The 15,500-nt window shown below is 43.4% G+C and overlaps 1 protein-coding gene across 12 annotated transcripts in view; it reads left to right on the forward strand.

Moving 5' to 3' along the window:
* Positions 1–13,355, forward strand: part of stumps (DBB domain-containing protein stumps) — a 41,613-nt gene extending 28,258 nt beyond the window's left edge. For 10 of the 12 annotated variants that reach the window (XM_018018981.2, XM_089463074.1, XM_089463071.1 and 7 more), the window contains 2 exons: positions 8,883–9,072; positions 9,991–13,355. In XM_018018981.2, coding sequence (XP_017874470.1) covers positions 8,883–9,072; positions 9,991–12,844 — 3,044 coding nt within the window. In that variant the 3' untranslated portion in view covers positions 12,845–13,355. Of the gene's footprint in view, positions 5,945–5,980; positions 8,013–8,882; positions 9,073–9,990 lie in introns of those variants that run through there. The other 2 variants (XM_089463076.1, XM_089463077.1) reach the window with 2 other exon arrangements.
* The last annotated feature ends 2,145 nt before the right edge of the window (positions 13,356–15,500 follow it).

Raw genomic sequence — 15,500 nt, forward strand, 5'->3', positions numbered from 1 at the left:
GTCCATAGGGTATTGAATGTGGACCCCACGTAAAGCCAATTAAGACTAAAAGGAAAACACTTGGCATAATTGTGAAGTGCACTCGAGTATCTAGAAAAACCCAAAACGAAAATCAATTCAAAATGAAAGCACGTTTTGTGTGCAAAGAGAAATCAAAGCAAAACACCGTCACTGGAGCGAAAGGGTTCGCTCGTTTTTTCTCTTCCCCATTTGAAGTGTTGCGACTGTAAAGGGTATTTAATTTCTTCTTCTTTTTTGCTGTACTAGAATTTCATTTGTAATTAAAGGATTTCAATTTCCGTTCCGTTCAATTGACAGCCAAAGCATGCATTCAATTTCCGTGTACGTGTGTTGGAGTCCGAAAAATTGTTTGAATTTTAATCCTGCAATACAATGCAATTAATATACAGCACGTGTGCTTCAGGGTGTGTGTGTGTGTGTGTATCTGAGATACGCTTCAATATATGATTTGGAGTGGGAAGCCGCACTCGAAAATAGAGCACAGATTGAATTTCCGCTGAAGCTGCGCCATTTAAATCGTCTAGACTAGGTTTTTGTTTTTTAATTAATAACAAAAGTAGGAAAAAGTGGAAGATGAAAAAAAAGAGGGGTCGCAGGCAAAGCCAGACATTCAAACCGGGAGCATCCTTTGCAGCTAGCAGTCGTAGGGGAGCAGCAGCAGCTCAGCTGCTACCCCAAACCAGATGTGCAACCATTCTAGGCTGCAGCGCGTGCTCTTCGGCTAGGCTTCAAAATTTTAATATATTTTTTCTCCACTGCTTTTTGTTGTTGTTATTTTTGTGACGGCCGCGTGCCGACGTCAAAGCAAAATAGATGTATAAAAATAGCAAAAAGGCAGGCAGCAATTATAATTGAAAGGGCTGTGCGTGATGGAAATGCTGAGGAGTAATGCAAGCAGAGACTTGCAGGGAGAGAGAGGCTGCCCCCTCTCGCACTCTCTTGAGGCACTCTCTGTGTGCCAATAGAAGAAGGGGCGCAGGCGCAACGTCTGGTGGCTGGCAAATGTGGCAGGTGCCGTTTAATGCAACACAAGATACATATGAGCATAAACATGAGCAATGTGCGTGTGTGCGCGCATACATATTTACATATGCTCACATATACATAAATACATGAGCAACTGCAACAATAACAGAAAGTAACGTACAATTTGCAGCTGCAGCGACGCCAGCAGCGACGCACGCACCGGAAATCACTCATAGAAGGCAGCAGAAGCAGAAGCCGCGAAAGCATAATTGAGAGTGTATGCGTGTAGCCCTTATTTGCTTATGCGAGAGTGCGTGTGTGCGTGTGTGTCGCCGCAGAGTAGCTAAAAACCACTAAATAATATTCTAATACTAAATACATAATTACTCTCTTGCAATGCAGCTTCGTGTTATCGTTCTATCGATAGCTCAGCCAATTGCTTTCTAAATGAGCAATCAAGCTTTTTGTCTCGCTCGCTCATCTCTAGCATGCAGCATAAATTGCAGGCAGGAAATGCTGTCGCACACACACACACACACATAGTTTGAAGCGCTAACGCACACAAAGCCAAAGTCGCTCTCCATTTCGCTCAGTCCCAGTCGAAAATATGTAAACGCAGTACGCTTGCTATCTCGCTCACTCTTATGCCCCTACACAGCTTTAATAAGCGGAAATGAAAAATTTGAGTTGATTGTTGTCAAGTTGCTGTCGCTCTGGCTGTTGTTGTTGCATTTTTTATAAACGCGTCAAAAAAAAAAAAAAAAGAAAACAAACCAAAAATAATAATCATAAAATGCGACACAGCGCCAACTACTTAGTTAAAAGAAATGCAAAAGTGCGGGCTTTTTTAGTGCTTTAACTACTTAACAGTATTTGCTGAATTACATTTACTCACGCCAATTAACCTTGAAACAATAAACTATAGAAAGAGAGGGATAGTACGGGCGACGAGTAGATTATAACTGTTTTAAGAAATGGACAATAACTAACAGATTCACATAGTGCATACGGAATTTATTATATGAAATGCTCCAACAGAATATTTATGACTTGATTTCGGGCTGAGCACCGCATCAGTTGCAGCTCAGTTCTAATATTTGTTTGGCTGACATGTCGCATTTAAATTTATGAAGACATTTATTAGCAGGCAGAGCGCATAGATCTGTGAAATGGCTGCCAAAGTGACACAAATGCATCCCCCACACGCACCGCATTTGAGATGCATTTCCCCAAAAACAGCAAAACATCAAATAAATAACTAAAAAAGATAAAAAAAAAAAAAAACTTTTACACACATGCACACCTTTCAAATGGAAGACATTTGAAATGTTTGATGAAGTGTTTGACAAAGTTGTCGCCTGCCGCCCTCTCGAAATGCCAGCTGAACGTGGAGGAGGGGCTGTGGAAGGGGATTGAGGGGTTATTAATCAACAGCGACTGCGATAGGGTGGATGATGGAAATTGAAGAGCAGCTCGTGCTAAGACCACAAACGTTGCATTTTACACGATCATTTTGAGTCTTTTGTTACATTTTTAATATTTTCTCTTGAGAAATGACAATTTCCTCTCGTCGGCAGTTTTTTAAACCAAAAATTCAGTTGAGTCCCTCTTGACATGTGGGGGGAAGACATTTGACACCTGCTGCACAATTATTCAGCGTCCCTAACTAGTACCAGGAATCAGTCGAACAGTTCGTAATACCGTCTGCTCTATAAATAGGCGTTAAAAAGAGTTGCCTGTTGCATGTTGCATTGTTCTTATATGAAATGCAGACGACGGAATAGCATGTGGGATTTAGTATGGAAATGGTTGTGCATGTGTGTGTGTGTGTGTGTGTGTGTGCATGTGTGTGGGAGCCTTACTATATAAACTGTCTGGCATTCGATTTTTCCCCTTTCGACATCGAGCTTCAGCCCTTTTATGACAGCTACAGCAATAACAACAAGAGAATAACAAAACATTAATGTCAAAAAAACATCAAAAAAATAAATAAAAAAGAAGAGGAAGCAAAAGCAAATAACATTCAGACATCCCGAATTGGAATCGGACTTGCAGTTGTGATCGCAGTCCGACTCGAACTCAATTGCATGCGAGTCGAGAGACCTCCAAAGATGTTTACAGCTAAAACTGCATTAAATATGCAACTCGCCTCCAATATGACAGCGTCTGGGGACGCTAGACGCTAGACTCTAGCCTCTAGACTCTAGACTAAACTATCTGAACGAATTCACATAGCTGCATTGCCTCTTCCTTGCAATGGACATGGACTGCGTTTTATGAACTCTTCCGACCAACTGCCATGCGGCTTATAGAGTTCTTCATTATAGTGTTTCATCGCGTATATATAAAGTTTATAATAGTTCAGCATCTGCCTCATGTGGCTTGCGTAAATGAACTCCTGAACTCTTTTTCCCTCGATTTTTCAAACAAATTTTCTTCATTTTTGTTTTTGTTGTGGTTCTGCTCGTGCATAGGAAAATATTTCATGCATCATTTTCCGAGCACGCGCGCCCCTGGGCAGAAAGTGAAATAGTTTGTTTATGTGCGCCTCTAGTTGGGGGCAAAACTGTTCAAGCGAAATTTTTTACTTTTTATGATGTGTTTTTAAATGTTTTCATTATGAGTCCGTTTCACTAAGCAAATAAATTGTTTCTAATTAACTGGGTCAAATTGTTCACTTTTGTTATTTTTAATGCGTTCGACGCATAGCCGAAATATGCAAGGGTGCCGAAAGTTCTGGGCGATATTTTAGAACTTGGCACATGTGAGATTCCATGCGGATTGAGATATCTAGCCATATAAATATATGAGATGCCAAATGCAGACAGCCAGTGCTTGACCCCAAAATGAAAAACAAAACAGACGGGCGTAAGCGACTGCGGGATACTTGTTCACGCAGCTTTCTGCGTTGATGCTAGTTTTAAAATGGGGAATCAGTGGCATTATCTTTCGATATACCAGTAGAAGCATCTACTATATTAAAAATAATAATAAATAAATAAACTCTTTCTCTCTCCCCCTCACACATCATGAGCAAGCATAGCAAGGCGCACTGATTGAAGCCACATGAATCTGAATCCACTCGATGCAGGCGCATTCATTGGCAGCCAAAACTAATGCAATGTCATTTATAATCGTTGCGAGCGATTGCTGACCCTACGTGAAGCCCGTAGACCAATGTCCAGCTGAATTGTGCGATTATACGATTCTCACAAGAGAACGCCAAATATGCGAGATTGAGAGCAATTTACGAAATTCAATGAACACTCAGTCGAGGGGTCGACGACGACTGTGTGTGAACCTGATACGTGGGGTGGGGGGACTCGAATTTAACTAAAACAATTTAGAGCGCAGACCAAGTACGAAAATAAAACTAACGAACTAAGTAGAGCAGATGTCAAATCAAAATAAATATGAAACAGTTTGAAGCTGCGAATCCATATGAGAATTATATTCTTCAGTTTGTGCAGCTTAATTGAGCCGTTGAGGAATTCACAAATCTCGAACGGAAATCAACAATTAACCAAACCAAAACTGAAACAGTTTTAATCAACTGGCCTCAAATTAAAAGCTGCGCTCATAATTAAGTTACAGTTGACATAATTAAATTATAATTGTTATGCTCGCTCAAACATGCACAACAACAAAAGAAACATATAAAAGAGATTCGTATATCTGATCAGAAAGAGAGAGAGAGAGAGGGAGAAAAGGGCAATACATTTAATTTGTATGCACATTTGAGTTATAGTCGATTATAGTGTATATGAATATACATATGTATATATCAGTTCATTTTTTTTTTTTGTATTTTGGGGCGGGTTAATTTGTGTATCGTCCGGTAGTTCGGTCTCTTCTGGCTCTCATTTCCAGCCACTGCTGCAGTCCATTTGATCCCGCATTTTCGTTGATTTATGTCTTGCTAAAATGTCACACAGCTCGCGCTGGGCATATTTATTCAAATTGTCACAAAAATAAATACAATCCTACTACTGTTTAGGGGGCCCCTCATAAAACCACTCCAGCGAAACAAAAGTATCATTCTTTAGAAATAAGCTTGATGAATTGTTTAGTGTATTTGGTTTTATTTCGTTTGTTCCTCGAAGTGATTTTTAGTGGCATTCGAATATAGCAGAAATCTCAACTTGAGAACAAATGCTGATCATATATACAAATATATGCTATTTTTGTAGTGCTAATGGAAGCTCTAGATGAAGATATAATATTTCAGATATATTGTCTATATAATCTATATACTTTAAGCCCCTAATATTCAAAAGGCACTACAATACTAATAGCTTAAGCTTGAATTCCCATAAATATTGCTGAATTATCTGTATAAATTTTTTAGTAAGCTTAACAGTTTATGAAACTATTCAAACTAGTTGTGCCTCTCTTAGTCCTTCCTATGAGCATACCAGTTGCTTCAGCCATTTTGTTTTTTAATCTCATAGTTCTCATAGTTTATCAGCTTTATCCACTTCTCAGCTCATAGAGATTGCCCGTTGTCATTTGCTTATCTATTTAGTTTATGATCTTTGTGAAAATCTCTTGATTAAAGCAATCCAAACTGGTTCCACGCACGCCCACAGGCTGGCGCCAGCCACAGGCCAAACGCATTAGTTTAATCAATTAATTAAAACTAGACTCGTCGTAAACCAGGGCAATCAAAGTCTGGTGTGTCCAGAGCCAGGGCCAACCCAGGCCATGGCGAACTGCTCACATGCCAAAAGCGTTGCCAGTTCCATTTGCGATGCTGAAACGACAATTAGAGCTGTTCGCGAGCCGTGCGCTGCATGCAAATAATTAGAAAATTGCAATTGATTTAAATTTTAATATAGATAATTCTATATTGGCAACAATTTGACAAAAATGGCCGGCAAGCGCAGCTGCAGCCTCTTTGGCAGCTGTGGCTTGGGTCGCAAATCGAATGCCAATAACTGCGAGTATGTGGAAATGGGTAAGTCCATATAATGAATGGGCGCGTGTTGAGATGAGAGACGAGTTACGAGATCGTTAACAGATGCAGCTGCGCCATTAAAAAAGCATCGATCAAAGTGCCAAAAACAAGAAAAACGAAAAGAAAAAGAAAGCGCAGAAAATAACTGCGAAATTTCTGCAAATTGTTGCGGCAAAGACAAAATGAAGGCTAAACGAGCAGAGAGAGAGAGAGAGAGAGAGAGAGAGAGAGCGAGGGCGAGAAATCGTGAAACAAAGGATCGCATTTTACTTACAATTGCACTGGCGACTGTTTAACAATAACCAGATGTTTTGCAAACGCTGAAATATTGCCCACATTATGGGGAGTCTGGCAAAGCGTTCAGCTCGAGTCGAGGCGAGGCGACTTCAATGCCAGTTGAGATCGCCTTTTGCAATTTGCACAAAACTGTCGTCTGTCATGTAATTGAGTGATAAATTTCAGTGAAACACAAAATCAAAGTTTGCAAAAAGCCAACACAAAAGCCACTCAGCCAGCCAAGCAGAGGAGCAACTTTTTGGCCCTGGCCATTTATCATATAAATCGCTAATGAAAATGACAACAAACTTTTGTGGCACATTCAAATAAAAGTCAAAGTCGGAGGCAATTTTCAAGTTAATTATGTTGTCATGCGTTTAGAAATCCAAATGCCTCCAAATAAAAGCTGCTGCAATATTTATTTGGGTAGGCGCGCGTGTGTTTATGCAAAAGTCTTAGCGACGGGAATATATCGGAATATAATATATAACGGAGGAAACTGGGCAACGACTGCGCCATACTCTGTTTCTTCTGTTCGGTTAACTGAAAAGCGAATGGTGAACAGTTATTAACTAGAAATGGACTATGTATAGATTGTATAGTAATACATCTTTAGTAATTTTCCACGGCTAAATTTTTGACAGATGCGAACCGAAAATTCATATAGTAAATATAATACCAAATTTAGCTGTATAAGGAAGAATATGCAAATAAAAATAATCATAATAATAAATAAATAAATGGGTAAATATATAAAAATGATTCAAAACAAATAACTAATATACACGCTCAAACTTTTGTAATAACAGAATATAAGAGAAAGAATAGGCTCACTTTAACAATTGTGCTCTGAAAAGGTGAAGAAAACATTTCAGCTAATATGATTGGCTGAACAAAGTATAAATATCGAAGCGAACATCTCGCTTGATACGTTTAAAATAACTAATATACCCATCCTCAATTTACTGAACAGAGTATAGCGTACACAGAGATAGCTTAATTTACCCAAAATCAACAAACCAATATAGCCCTTCGCACTTTAGTGCACAGAGTATGGCGAAACGAAAAACAAAACGAGCGCCTCACTTGTCATTTATATTTGCGCAGCCTTTTATTTATAATAATAAAAAGCCAATGCCTCGACTCCCTTGGCCACATATAATGAGCAGCAGCTGCCGCATGCAACAGGAAGAGCAGGCGCAGGCAACTGGAGACATTGGAGACATTGGACTGACAAGACGACAGGGCGACAGACAGCAGACGGCAGAAGGCAGACAGCGAGACAGTGGGGCAGCGGGGCAGTGAGGCAGCAGGGCGTGTGGCAGGGCGTGGCTAAATGTCGCTTCTGCCGACGACGCGCCATTTGTGGGTGTCAAGCAGCAGCAGCAGCAGCAACGGCAGCAGACTCAGCGCTGCCCAAATGCAACAGTAAATTTTCGTTTGGCCAGGAGATAACATCAGATCGGCTCGGCGCTGAGCGGATCGCCGTGTTGTTGTATTCGTGCGATTCGAGTTCGGGATTTATGTTAAATGCTTGAAACGTGACTGAATTTATGATGGCCAGCCACATAGCCATAGTTGATTAGCTGAGGCAATTTATCTACACTCACGACCTGACAAAATAGCTGCCTATTCCAAAATTTATATTGTTTTCTTTAGATTAAATGTGAACAGGGACAAATAAAATAAACCATCCACATTGCAGCTGGCTAAAACGAAACAGTTGTGTTTCAAATCGCCTTGTGGCATGTTTCAAATTGTGCTAAAGTTTATGAATTTTCAAGAAAATTAAGTAAGCATTCAGAAGAAGAAGAAGAAGAATATCAAGTATACTTTACTCAAAAGTGCTTCAAATTTATGTGAAATAATTAATTAACAAAATTTTAAATGTTTTTTTTTTTTTTTTTTATTATTATTCTACCCATAAAGAATTTGAAAAAAAAAAAAATAAATATAATTTCATATAAGACTATAAAATTTAACTAAAAACCGAATGCATAAAAATGTGCAATTTTTTAAAATATTAACAATTGATTAAAACTTATTTGTTTTCAACAAAAAAATATTGAAAAGTATTAAAGTCAATTTCAAATAATTTTATACACATTCAACTTGAACTCTCATTATATTTTATATTCACTTCCTATTATTTGTGTCTCAATTAAATTTGAAATTCTCTCAGGCTCAATTGGAATGCCAGAAGTTAACCTTGCGCCATCGTATTGATAAGATTTAGGTGACACAGTGCCACATAGAAAATAAAAGAAGGAAAACAGAAATAGAAGCAACAAGAAAACCTTTTGTTTGTCTCGTTGTCTACTTAACGAAATTATCACACATGAGAAACGAACGCGCTGCGGCGCTTTTCCACTGGCCAAAGGCAAACAAACGTTTTGAAAAAGTCAAACATGGGCATATTTGAGCAGGGTCATAAATCGCTAAAGTCAAATCCTAAGTAAACACATTATTTATCAAAGGCACACGCACACACTTATACATACATATATATATATATATATATATATATATATATATATATATATATATATATATACGGTCATTTTGGGGTCGCTCAGGCCATTGGTTTATCAGTAGCATTCGCTTCTTGTTGCACTTTTTGCTCATCGCGACGTTTGTCTTCGTCTCTGATTTCATTTTGCAGACAACTGCGGCAACGTGAACAACACTAACGGAGCAGCCTCAACTGGCTACGGCTACGGTCAGCCGGGCTACAACATGGACGACATTCTGATCATCACTGCCAAGCACAGCGAACGCGCCTATCTGCGCGCCACTTTCCTGAAGAACCACTTCGACAAGATCACCAAGCAGCGCGGACGCAAACCATTCAAGTGAGTCTCACAATTAGTTCATAGATGCAGTACAGTTGTAGTTGGTCTACTGATAAGAATAGATCTATAGTAAATAACGTAAAGCCTAATACTGCTGCAATTAATATGAGCAATGTGTGAGGCACTACCCTCAATAAATAACTGAATCGAATATTCAAATTCTTGAGATGCTTCTGGAACTTTATTCTCAATTCTCTTATGAACATACATATTTATCTAACCTAATTTGGTAGAAGCCGAAACTATGTTATCGAGTTTACAAAACTACAGCTGCAACTTAAAATACAAATATTTAAAAAATAATATTTCAAAGTCTATAGAATTGCTGACAACTTTGGTACTGAATACTATTTTATAAAATTTTAATATTATTTAAGAATTAGTCAACGAATTCTTTACAAAATTTTTATAAAATATTACACGTTATCGAAACATTTACTTTATTCATACTTAATAAACAAATAAAATTCGAAAAAAAAAAATAGCTTAAGCAATTTCAGCAAAAAATTTTAAAATAAAAAATATATACATCAAAGTTAAAAAAGGTTACTAACTTTAAAATACATTTATACACTTTAATGAGATAATATAATAAGTTTAGTCAACATAACCGAATATTTATGAAGGGAAATGCAAAAAAAAAATTAATAATAAAATTAAAATTTTAAAAATTTTCTAAAAGTTTATAAATATATATTTAAAGTAAATTTTTAAAATACAACAATTAATTTCTATTAAAACAAAGTCTAGTTTTATCAACAACGTTTTTATATCAATGCATAACATATAAATTTAAAAAATACCATATACATATATATTTTATTATATAGCTATTATATAGTATTTATTTGTAATGCATATACCCCTAATATATATTATCAAATTAAACTTAAATATTCGCTCTGATTCGCCCCACAGTTTTCTGCACATTAAAATTGACGATGGCCCCTTCAGCGAGGAGATCGCCCAGAAATATCAGAATACGGCGCTGCAGATAGTCATACTGTGTCCGGCGCTGCTGGCGCTGCCGCACAGTTTCCTGATGGCGCAGCTGACGTCGGTCATACGCGTGGAGAAGGTGCTGGCCATATTGCTGGACGTGGGCGAGGATAAGGTGAAGGAGATACACAAGACGGCGCTGCCCAACTACTACAAGTGGCGCCGCTGCGTGGTGCGCGACAACGACCAGGCGCAGATCAGTCACATCCTGGGCATTGCCACGGACATCTTGGGCCGGGCGCTGTGCCAGCGTCCGCCGTGCCAGGACAGCGGCAATGGCAACAACAACAGCATTTCGCGCAGCATTTCCAGCTGCTCGGAGGGCTTCACCGTGCTGCCCAAGAAGGTCAAACAGGGCCAGAACAAGGTGCTGGCCATATTGTCGGAGCCACTGAAGCCGAACGATACGCTCAAGCTGCTCGTGGAGAAGTCGGGCGAGCTGCTCGAGGTGCGCAACTTCAAGTGCCGCAATCCGTACACTGTCCAGTTCGCCATACCCGAATCCTGCATGGAGATCTCCACAATGATTGAGATACGCATCGAGAAGAACAACAAGAGCCTGGGCGCCCGTCCCATCAAGTGCGAGAGTCGGCTGCGTGAACTGGAGCAGCTGCTGCGCGTGGAGGATTCGCCCATTGAGTTCATGTGCCATGCCCTGGGCGTGGGTCCACTGGAGCGGGATGCTCTCGATCAACATCTGCTGCAGTGCTTCCAGCGCAACATGCCGCCCAATTTCCATCTGCTCAATGGACCCAGCGAGCGCCATCCGCACTTCTTCACACGGCTCGAGTCGAGCCCCGAGGAGTATCCAACTCTGTTGCACTTCGCCGCCCGCTGGGGCCTCAATCGGCTCTGCCTGCAGCTGATGGAGTGCCCTGGCGGGGATACGGCCTGCGGCGTGCGCAACTGCGCCGGCCGCACGCCCGCCGAGCTGGCCGAGCAGGAGGGACACCACAAGCTGGCCCAGAATCTGGTCAGCTTCTCGGAGTTCCACAATCTCACCATGGTCTATCACTACTTCAAGGGCGTGGACAATGCCAGCAGTGGAGCCAGCAGCCCGGGCGCCCAGACCAAGCCCAACAGCGCCAAGGGCGCCCAGGTGGTGATTGGCACAGCAACGCCATCATCGCCTCGGGGCAAGCCACCCAAGCAACTGCCCACAGCTGAGTACATGGAAATGTCCAGTGGCTCGGAGCGCGAGAACACGCCGGAGGTGCGTGCCAAGACTGAGACCATGGCCATATCGAATCTCAATTACATCAGCGTAGAAACCGAGGACGAGAATCTGCAGAGCTGCTCCACGGAGAAGCATCTGGAGACCAGCAAAGTACTCGACCCGCCAACAGGACCCGAGCAAACCACCAACGAGCTGCGCATCAACGAGCCGCCATACTATCAATCCAAAGAGCAAAACAAATCCCAGGATGTGGTGGACAGCAGTGGAGCAGCCAACTACCAGACGACAGACAAGTTCAGCCAGGAGTGCTCCCAGGCCCTGGAGAACCAGGCAACGGCCGGCAATGACTATGTCATGCAGCCCTCCAACATACCCGTGCCAGCTGCCATGCCCGCCGACGATGGCAACTATCTGTTCCAGCCCTCGAATCGGCCGGTGGAGGAGCCGCTGCTCTTGAGCCGCTCCACGACGCGGTTGCCTCAGACGAACGGCTATGGCACACTGAAGCGCAGCGCCAGCGACGCCTCCAGCAGCACTCGGGCCAATGCCGACGATGAGCTGGCTGAGATTATGCACGACTTCAAGAACAATGTACTGTCTATCAGGGATGTGGAGGTGCTGGTGGAGAAGTGGAAGCACCGCAACGATGTGCAGCAGAGCTTCCGCGAGAAGCAGGAGCAAATCGATCAGCTGCGCCGCGAATACGAGCGCATACACGAGCACGTCAAGTCGCAGCTGAAGCGCGAGACGCCCTTCGAGCGCATCAAGAAGCTCTTCTCCAGGCAGAAGGGCGCCGACAAGCAGGGCAGCTGCGCGGACAGCCTGCTGGACGAGACCAAGAGCTCCATTGCGACTAGCTGCAGCCTGAAGTCCTCGGCACGGCCCATTAGCTCGCTCAGTCTGCAGAGCGTGTCCAGCTCGAGCTCCTCCTCGGGCCGCCTCAGCACCGGCAGCAACTGCAGCGGCGCCTCGCTAGGCGACTCGGGCACCCACTCGGATCACGAGGATCGGCGTCAGTTTGGCTGCCGTTTGGGCACGCCCGGATCGCTGATGGATAACTATTTGGTGCCACCGCCGCCGCGTCCCGTTTTCACGCCCGTCTCAACGCCCGGCGACGAGCGACACCAGATCGTCTTCCCCTCGCCCATGTCCAGCTGCCAGCGCCTGCACACGCCCACCAGTCCCACTGGCTCCGAGCACTACCAGATGTTCCCATCGAATATACCCGTCTATGGCAATGGCAGCCAGCCGCTGTCCACGTCGCAGAGCAGCAGCTATCTCAACACCATCATGGAGGCCAAGGAGCAGGACACCCAGCAGCAGCAGCAGCACAACTACCAGAATGGCGTCACCCTGCAGCCCATCAAGCTGAACGAGCGACCCAACATCATCTACGGCAAGCTGACCAAGAGCCACTCCGCCAGTGGCTGCAGCTCCTTCAAGCCGAAGCAGGTTGCCTGCCCGCAGGTGGGCAGCATCGAGGTGCAGGCCGAAGTTTATCAAAATGTGGGCGGCGCAGCAACGGACGAGCCCACAAGCCCCGAAGTTCCAGCCAAGGAGCAGTCGAACGAGGCGCCCAACTACATGAACTGCTAGGCCTGGCTGTAGCATATAAGTCTTCATATGATGCATATGTAGTATATATATATATCTAGCATAGGCTTAAGTGCATATATAATTTCGATATTGCTGGAATGAGTATAAACTAGTTAAACAAGCAGAGCGCGCATACAATAAATACATTTCTCGACTACATCTAACTCACTAAGCAAATACATGTTCTAATACACGCAAATACATTTATACACACCTACATGCATATATACATACATAATAATGATATTGTATTATCCTTAGTTATCGTTCTCGATCTTTTAAATGTACATTATTTTGAAACGATTGCAAGCAACCAAAACAACAAACATATCATAGAGCATAAGCCCAAGGTCTCGCACCGACGAATTGCGTGTTTGTAATTCTAGATCTAAGTATTCCCCCATTATTTGTATTAAGCCTAGCATGCAGCTAAGCATGAAAAACATATTTTTTCGCCCAAGAGTTAAATGCAATAAATTGAATTCGTTAAGCAATGCGAATGCCTTTTACACTTCTTCTTTTTTTTTGGCATTGCACCTCGCTGCACCTCGCTGCACGCGCAAAGCCGGGCAGCTTTTTGACGCTCTCGGCTCTCGACTCACGGCTCGGTTGGAGCCAACAGGAAATCATGCGGAAGCCCACTACACGCAAAATGGGATTGCGACTGCCAGCGTAAATTTTAACTGAACAAGTAAAAAGGCTCTAGTCGAGGCTGCTCGACTAGTCAATACCCTAAACCCAAGCTGATATTCAAGTTATTCTGTTCTTCTTTATACACATATACATAAACACGCATCCACTCGCATGTATAAGCACGCGCTCTGCTAACTGCGCAGTAAGCAGCGACTGCGCTTGGGCTTCACTGCAGTGTGGGAAATATTATGAAAATTTTTTATTAGAGGGACAGAGAGAGGAGGGCAGAGGCCTTGAAGAGCAGAGACCTTGAGGGGCACAGCCCTTCAGGGCCAGAGACCTTGAGGGGCACAGCCCTTCAGGGCCAGAGACCTTGAGGGGCACAGCCCTTCAGGGCCAGAGACCTTCAGGGGCACAGCCCTTCAGGGGCACAGCCCTTCAGGGGCACAGCCCTTCAGGGGCACAGCCCTTCAGGGGCACAGCCCTTCAGGGGCACAGCCCTTCAGGGGCACAGCCCTTCAGGGGCACAGCCCTTCAGGGGCACAGCCCTTCAGGGGCACAGCCCTTCAGGGGCACAGCCCTTCAGGGGCACAGCCCTTCAGGGGCACAGCCCTTCAGGGGCACAGCCCTTCAGGGGCACAGCCCTTCAGGGGCACAGCCCTTCAGGGGCACAGCCCTTCAGGGGCACAGCCCTTGAGGAGGGGGTCAATGACCTTGAGGAGGGGGTCACTGACCTTGAGGAGGGGTCAATGACCTTGAGGAGGGGTCAATGACCTTGAGGAGGGGTCAATGACCTTGAGGAGGGGTCAATGACCTTGAGGAGGGGTCAATGACCTTGAGGAGGGGTCAATGACCTTGAGGAGGGGTCAATGACCTTGAGGAGGGGTCAATGACCTTGAGGAGGGGTACCTGAGGAGGGTCAATGACCTTGAGGAGGGGTCAATGACCTTGAGGAGGGGTCAATGACCTTGAGGAGGGGTCAATGACCTTGAGGAGGGGCCAATGACCTTGAGGAGGGGTCAATGACCTTGAGGAGGGGTCAATGACCTTGAGGAGGGGCCAATGACCTTGAGAATGGGTCAATGACCTTGAGAAGGGGTCAATGACCTTAAAGAGAGGTCAATGCCTTGAGGAAGGGTCAATGACCTTGAGGAGGGGTCAATGACCTTGAGGAGGGGTCAATGACCTTGAGGAGGGGTCAATGACCTTGAGGAGGGGTCAATGTATATGTGTATAAAAGAAGAGCAGAATAATTTGAATATCAGCTTGGAGGGCTTAGGGTATCGACTAGTCGAGCAGCCTCGACTAGAGCCTTCTTACTTGTAAAGAATAAAAATGTTTCATAAAATATTAAAATTTATTTAAACCTGTTTGATTTATACTAAAAAAAAATATTATTCTATTAAAATATTATAATTATTCTTTTTAGCTGCCTCTTAAAATACATGTGTTTCAGCTAGAGCTCTAAAATGAAGCTCGCAAGCCCTCAAAAGTATGCTAAGCTTTTTTTCATACCTTAACCCTAAAGGATTAACAGGTAGATATACCTGTTTTTGCTAGGTGAAATATAGAAACTACTCTTTATACACCTTTTGTTAATGACTTTTCATACATCCACACACACACATATGCAATCGCATGCATATGCATACACTTACATGGCCAGCCAAGCTTAAACTAAGCCTGTAATTCTTAATTCATATTCACACTCGCCATCATTGCGTACGCGGCATAGTATTTCTCCCAGCTGAGAGCTAAGCCGCCATTTTCCATTTGCATTACATGCTGCTCCATGGGAATATGGATGGCTTCAATGCCAGCCAGCCAACCAACCAGCCTTGCCCACACCCACAACATCCGGTTATTTTCGGCCCTTGCTGCCCGCACAGCTGTTGATGGGCCTCTCAGTTTTTTGTGCGTTTTAAAATCTATGCGTGAGAGTGTGATTGTATGAGTATGTGTGTATGTGAATCGTTTTAACGAGCTCAAAACTCAATGTGTGCGCATAGTGGAGTGCCTGAGC

Source organism: Drosophila arizonae, chromosome 2, assembly GCF_054131065.1.
Source record: "Drosophila arizonae isolate 15081-1271.41 chromosome 2, UAZ_ARI_1.0, whole genome shotgun sequence".
NCBI lineage: Eukaryota > Metazoa > Arthropoda > Insecta > Diptera > Drosophilidae > Drosophila > Drosophila arizonae.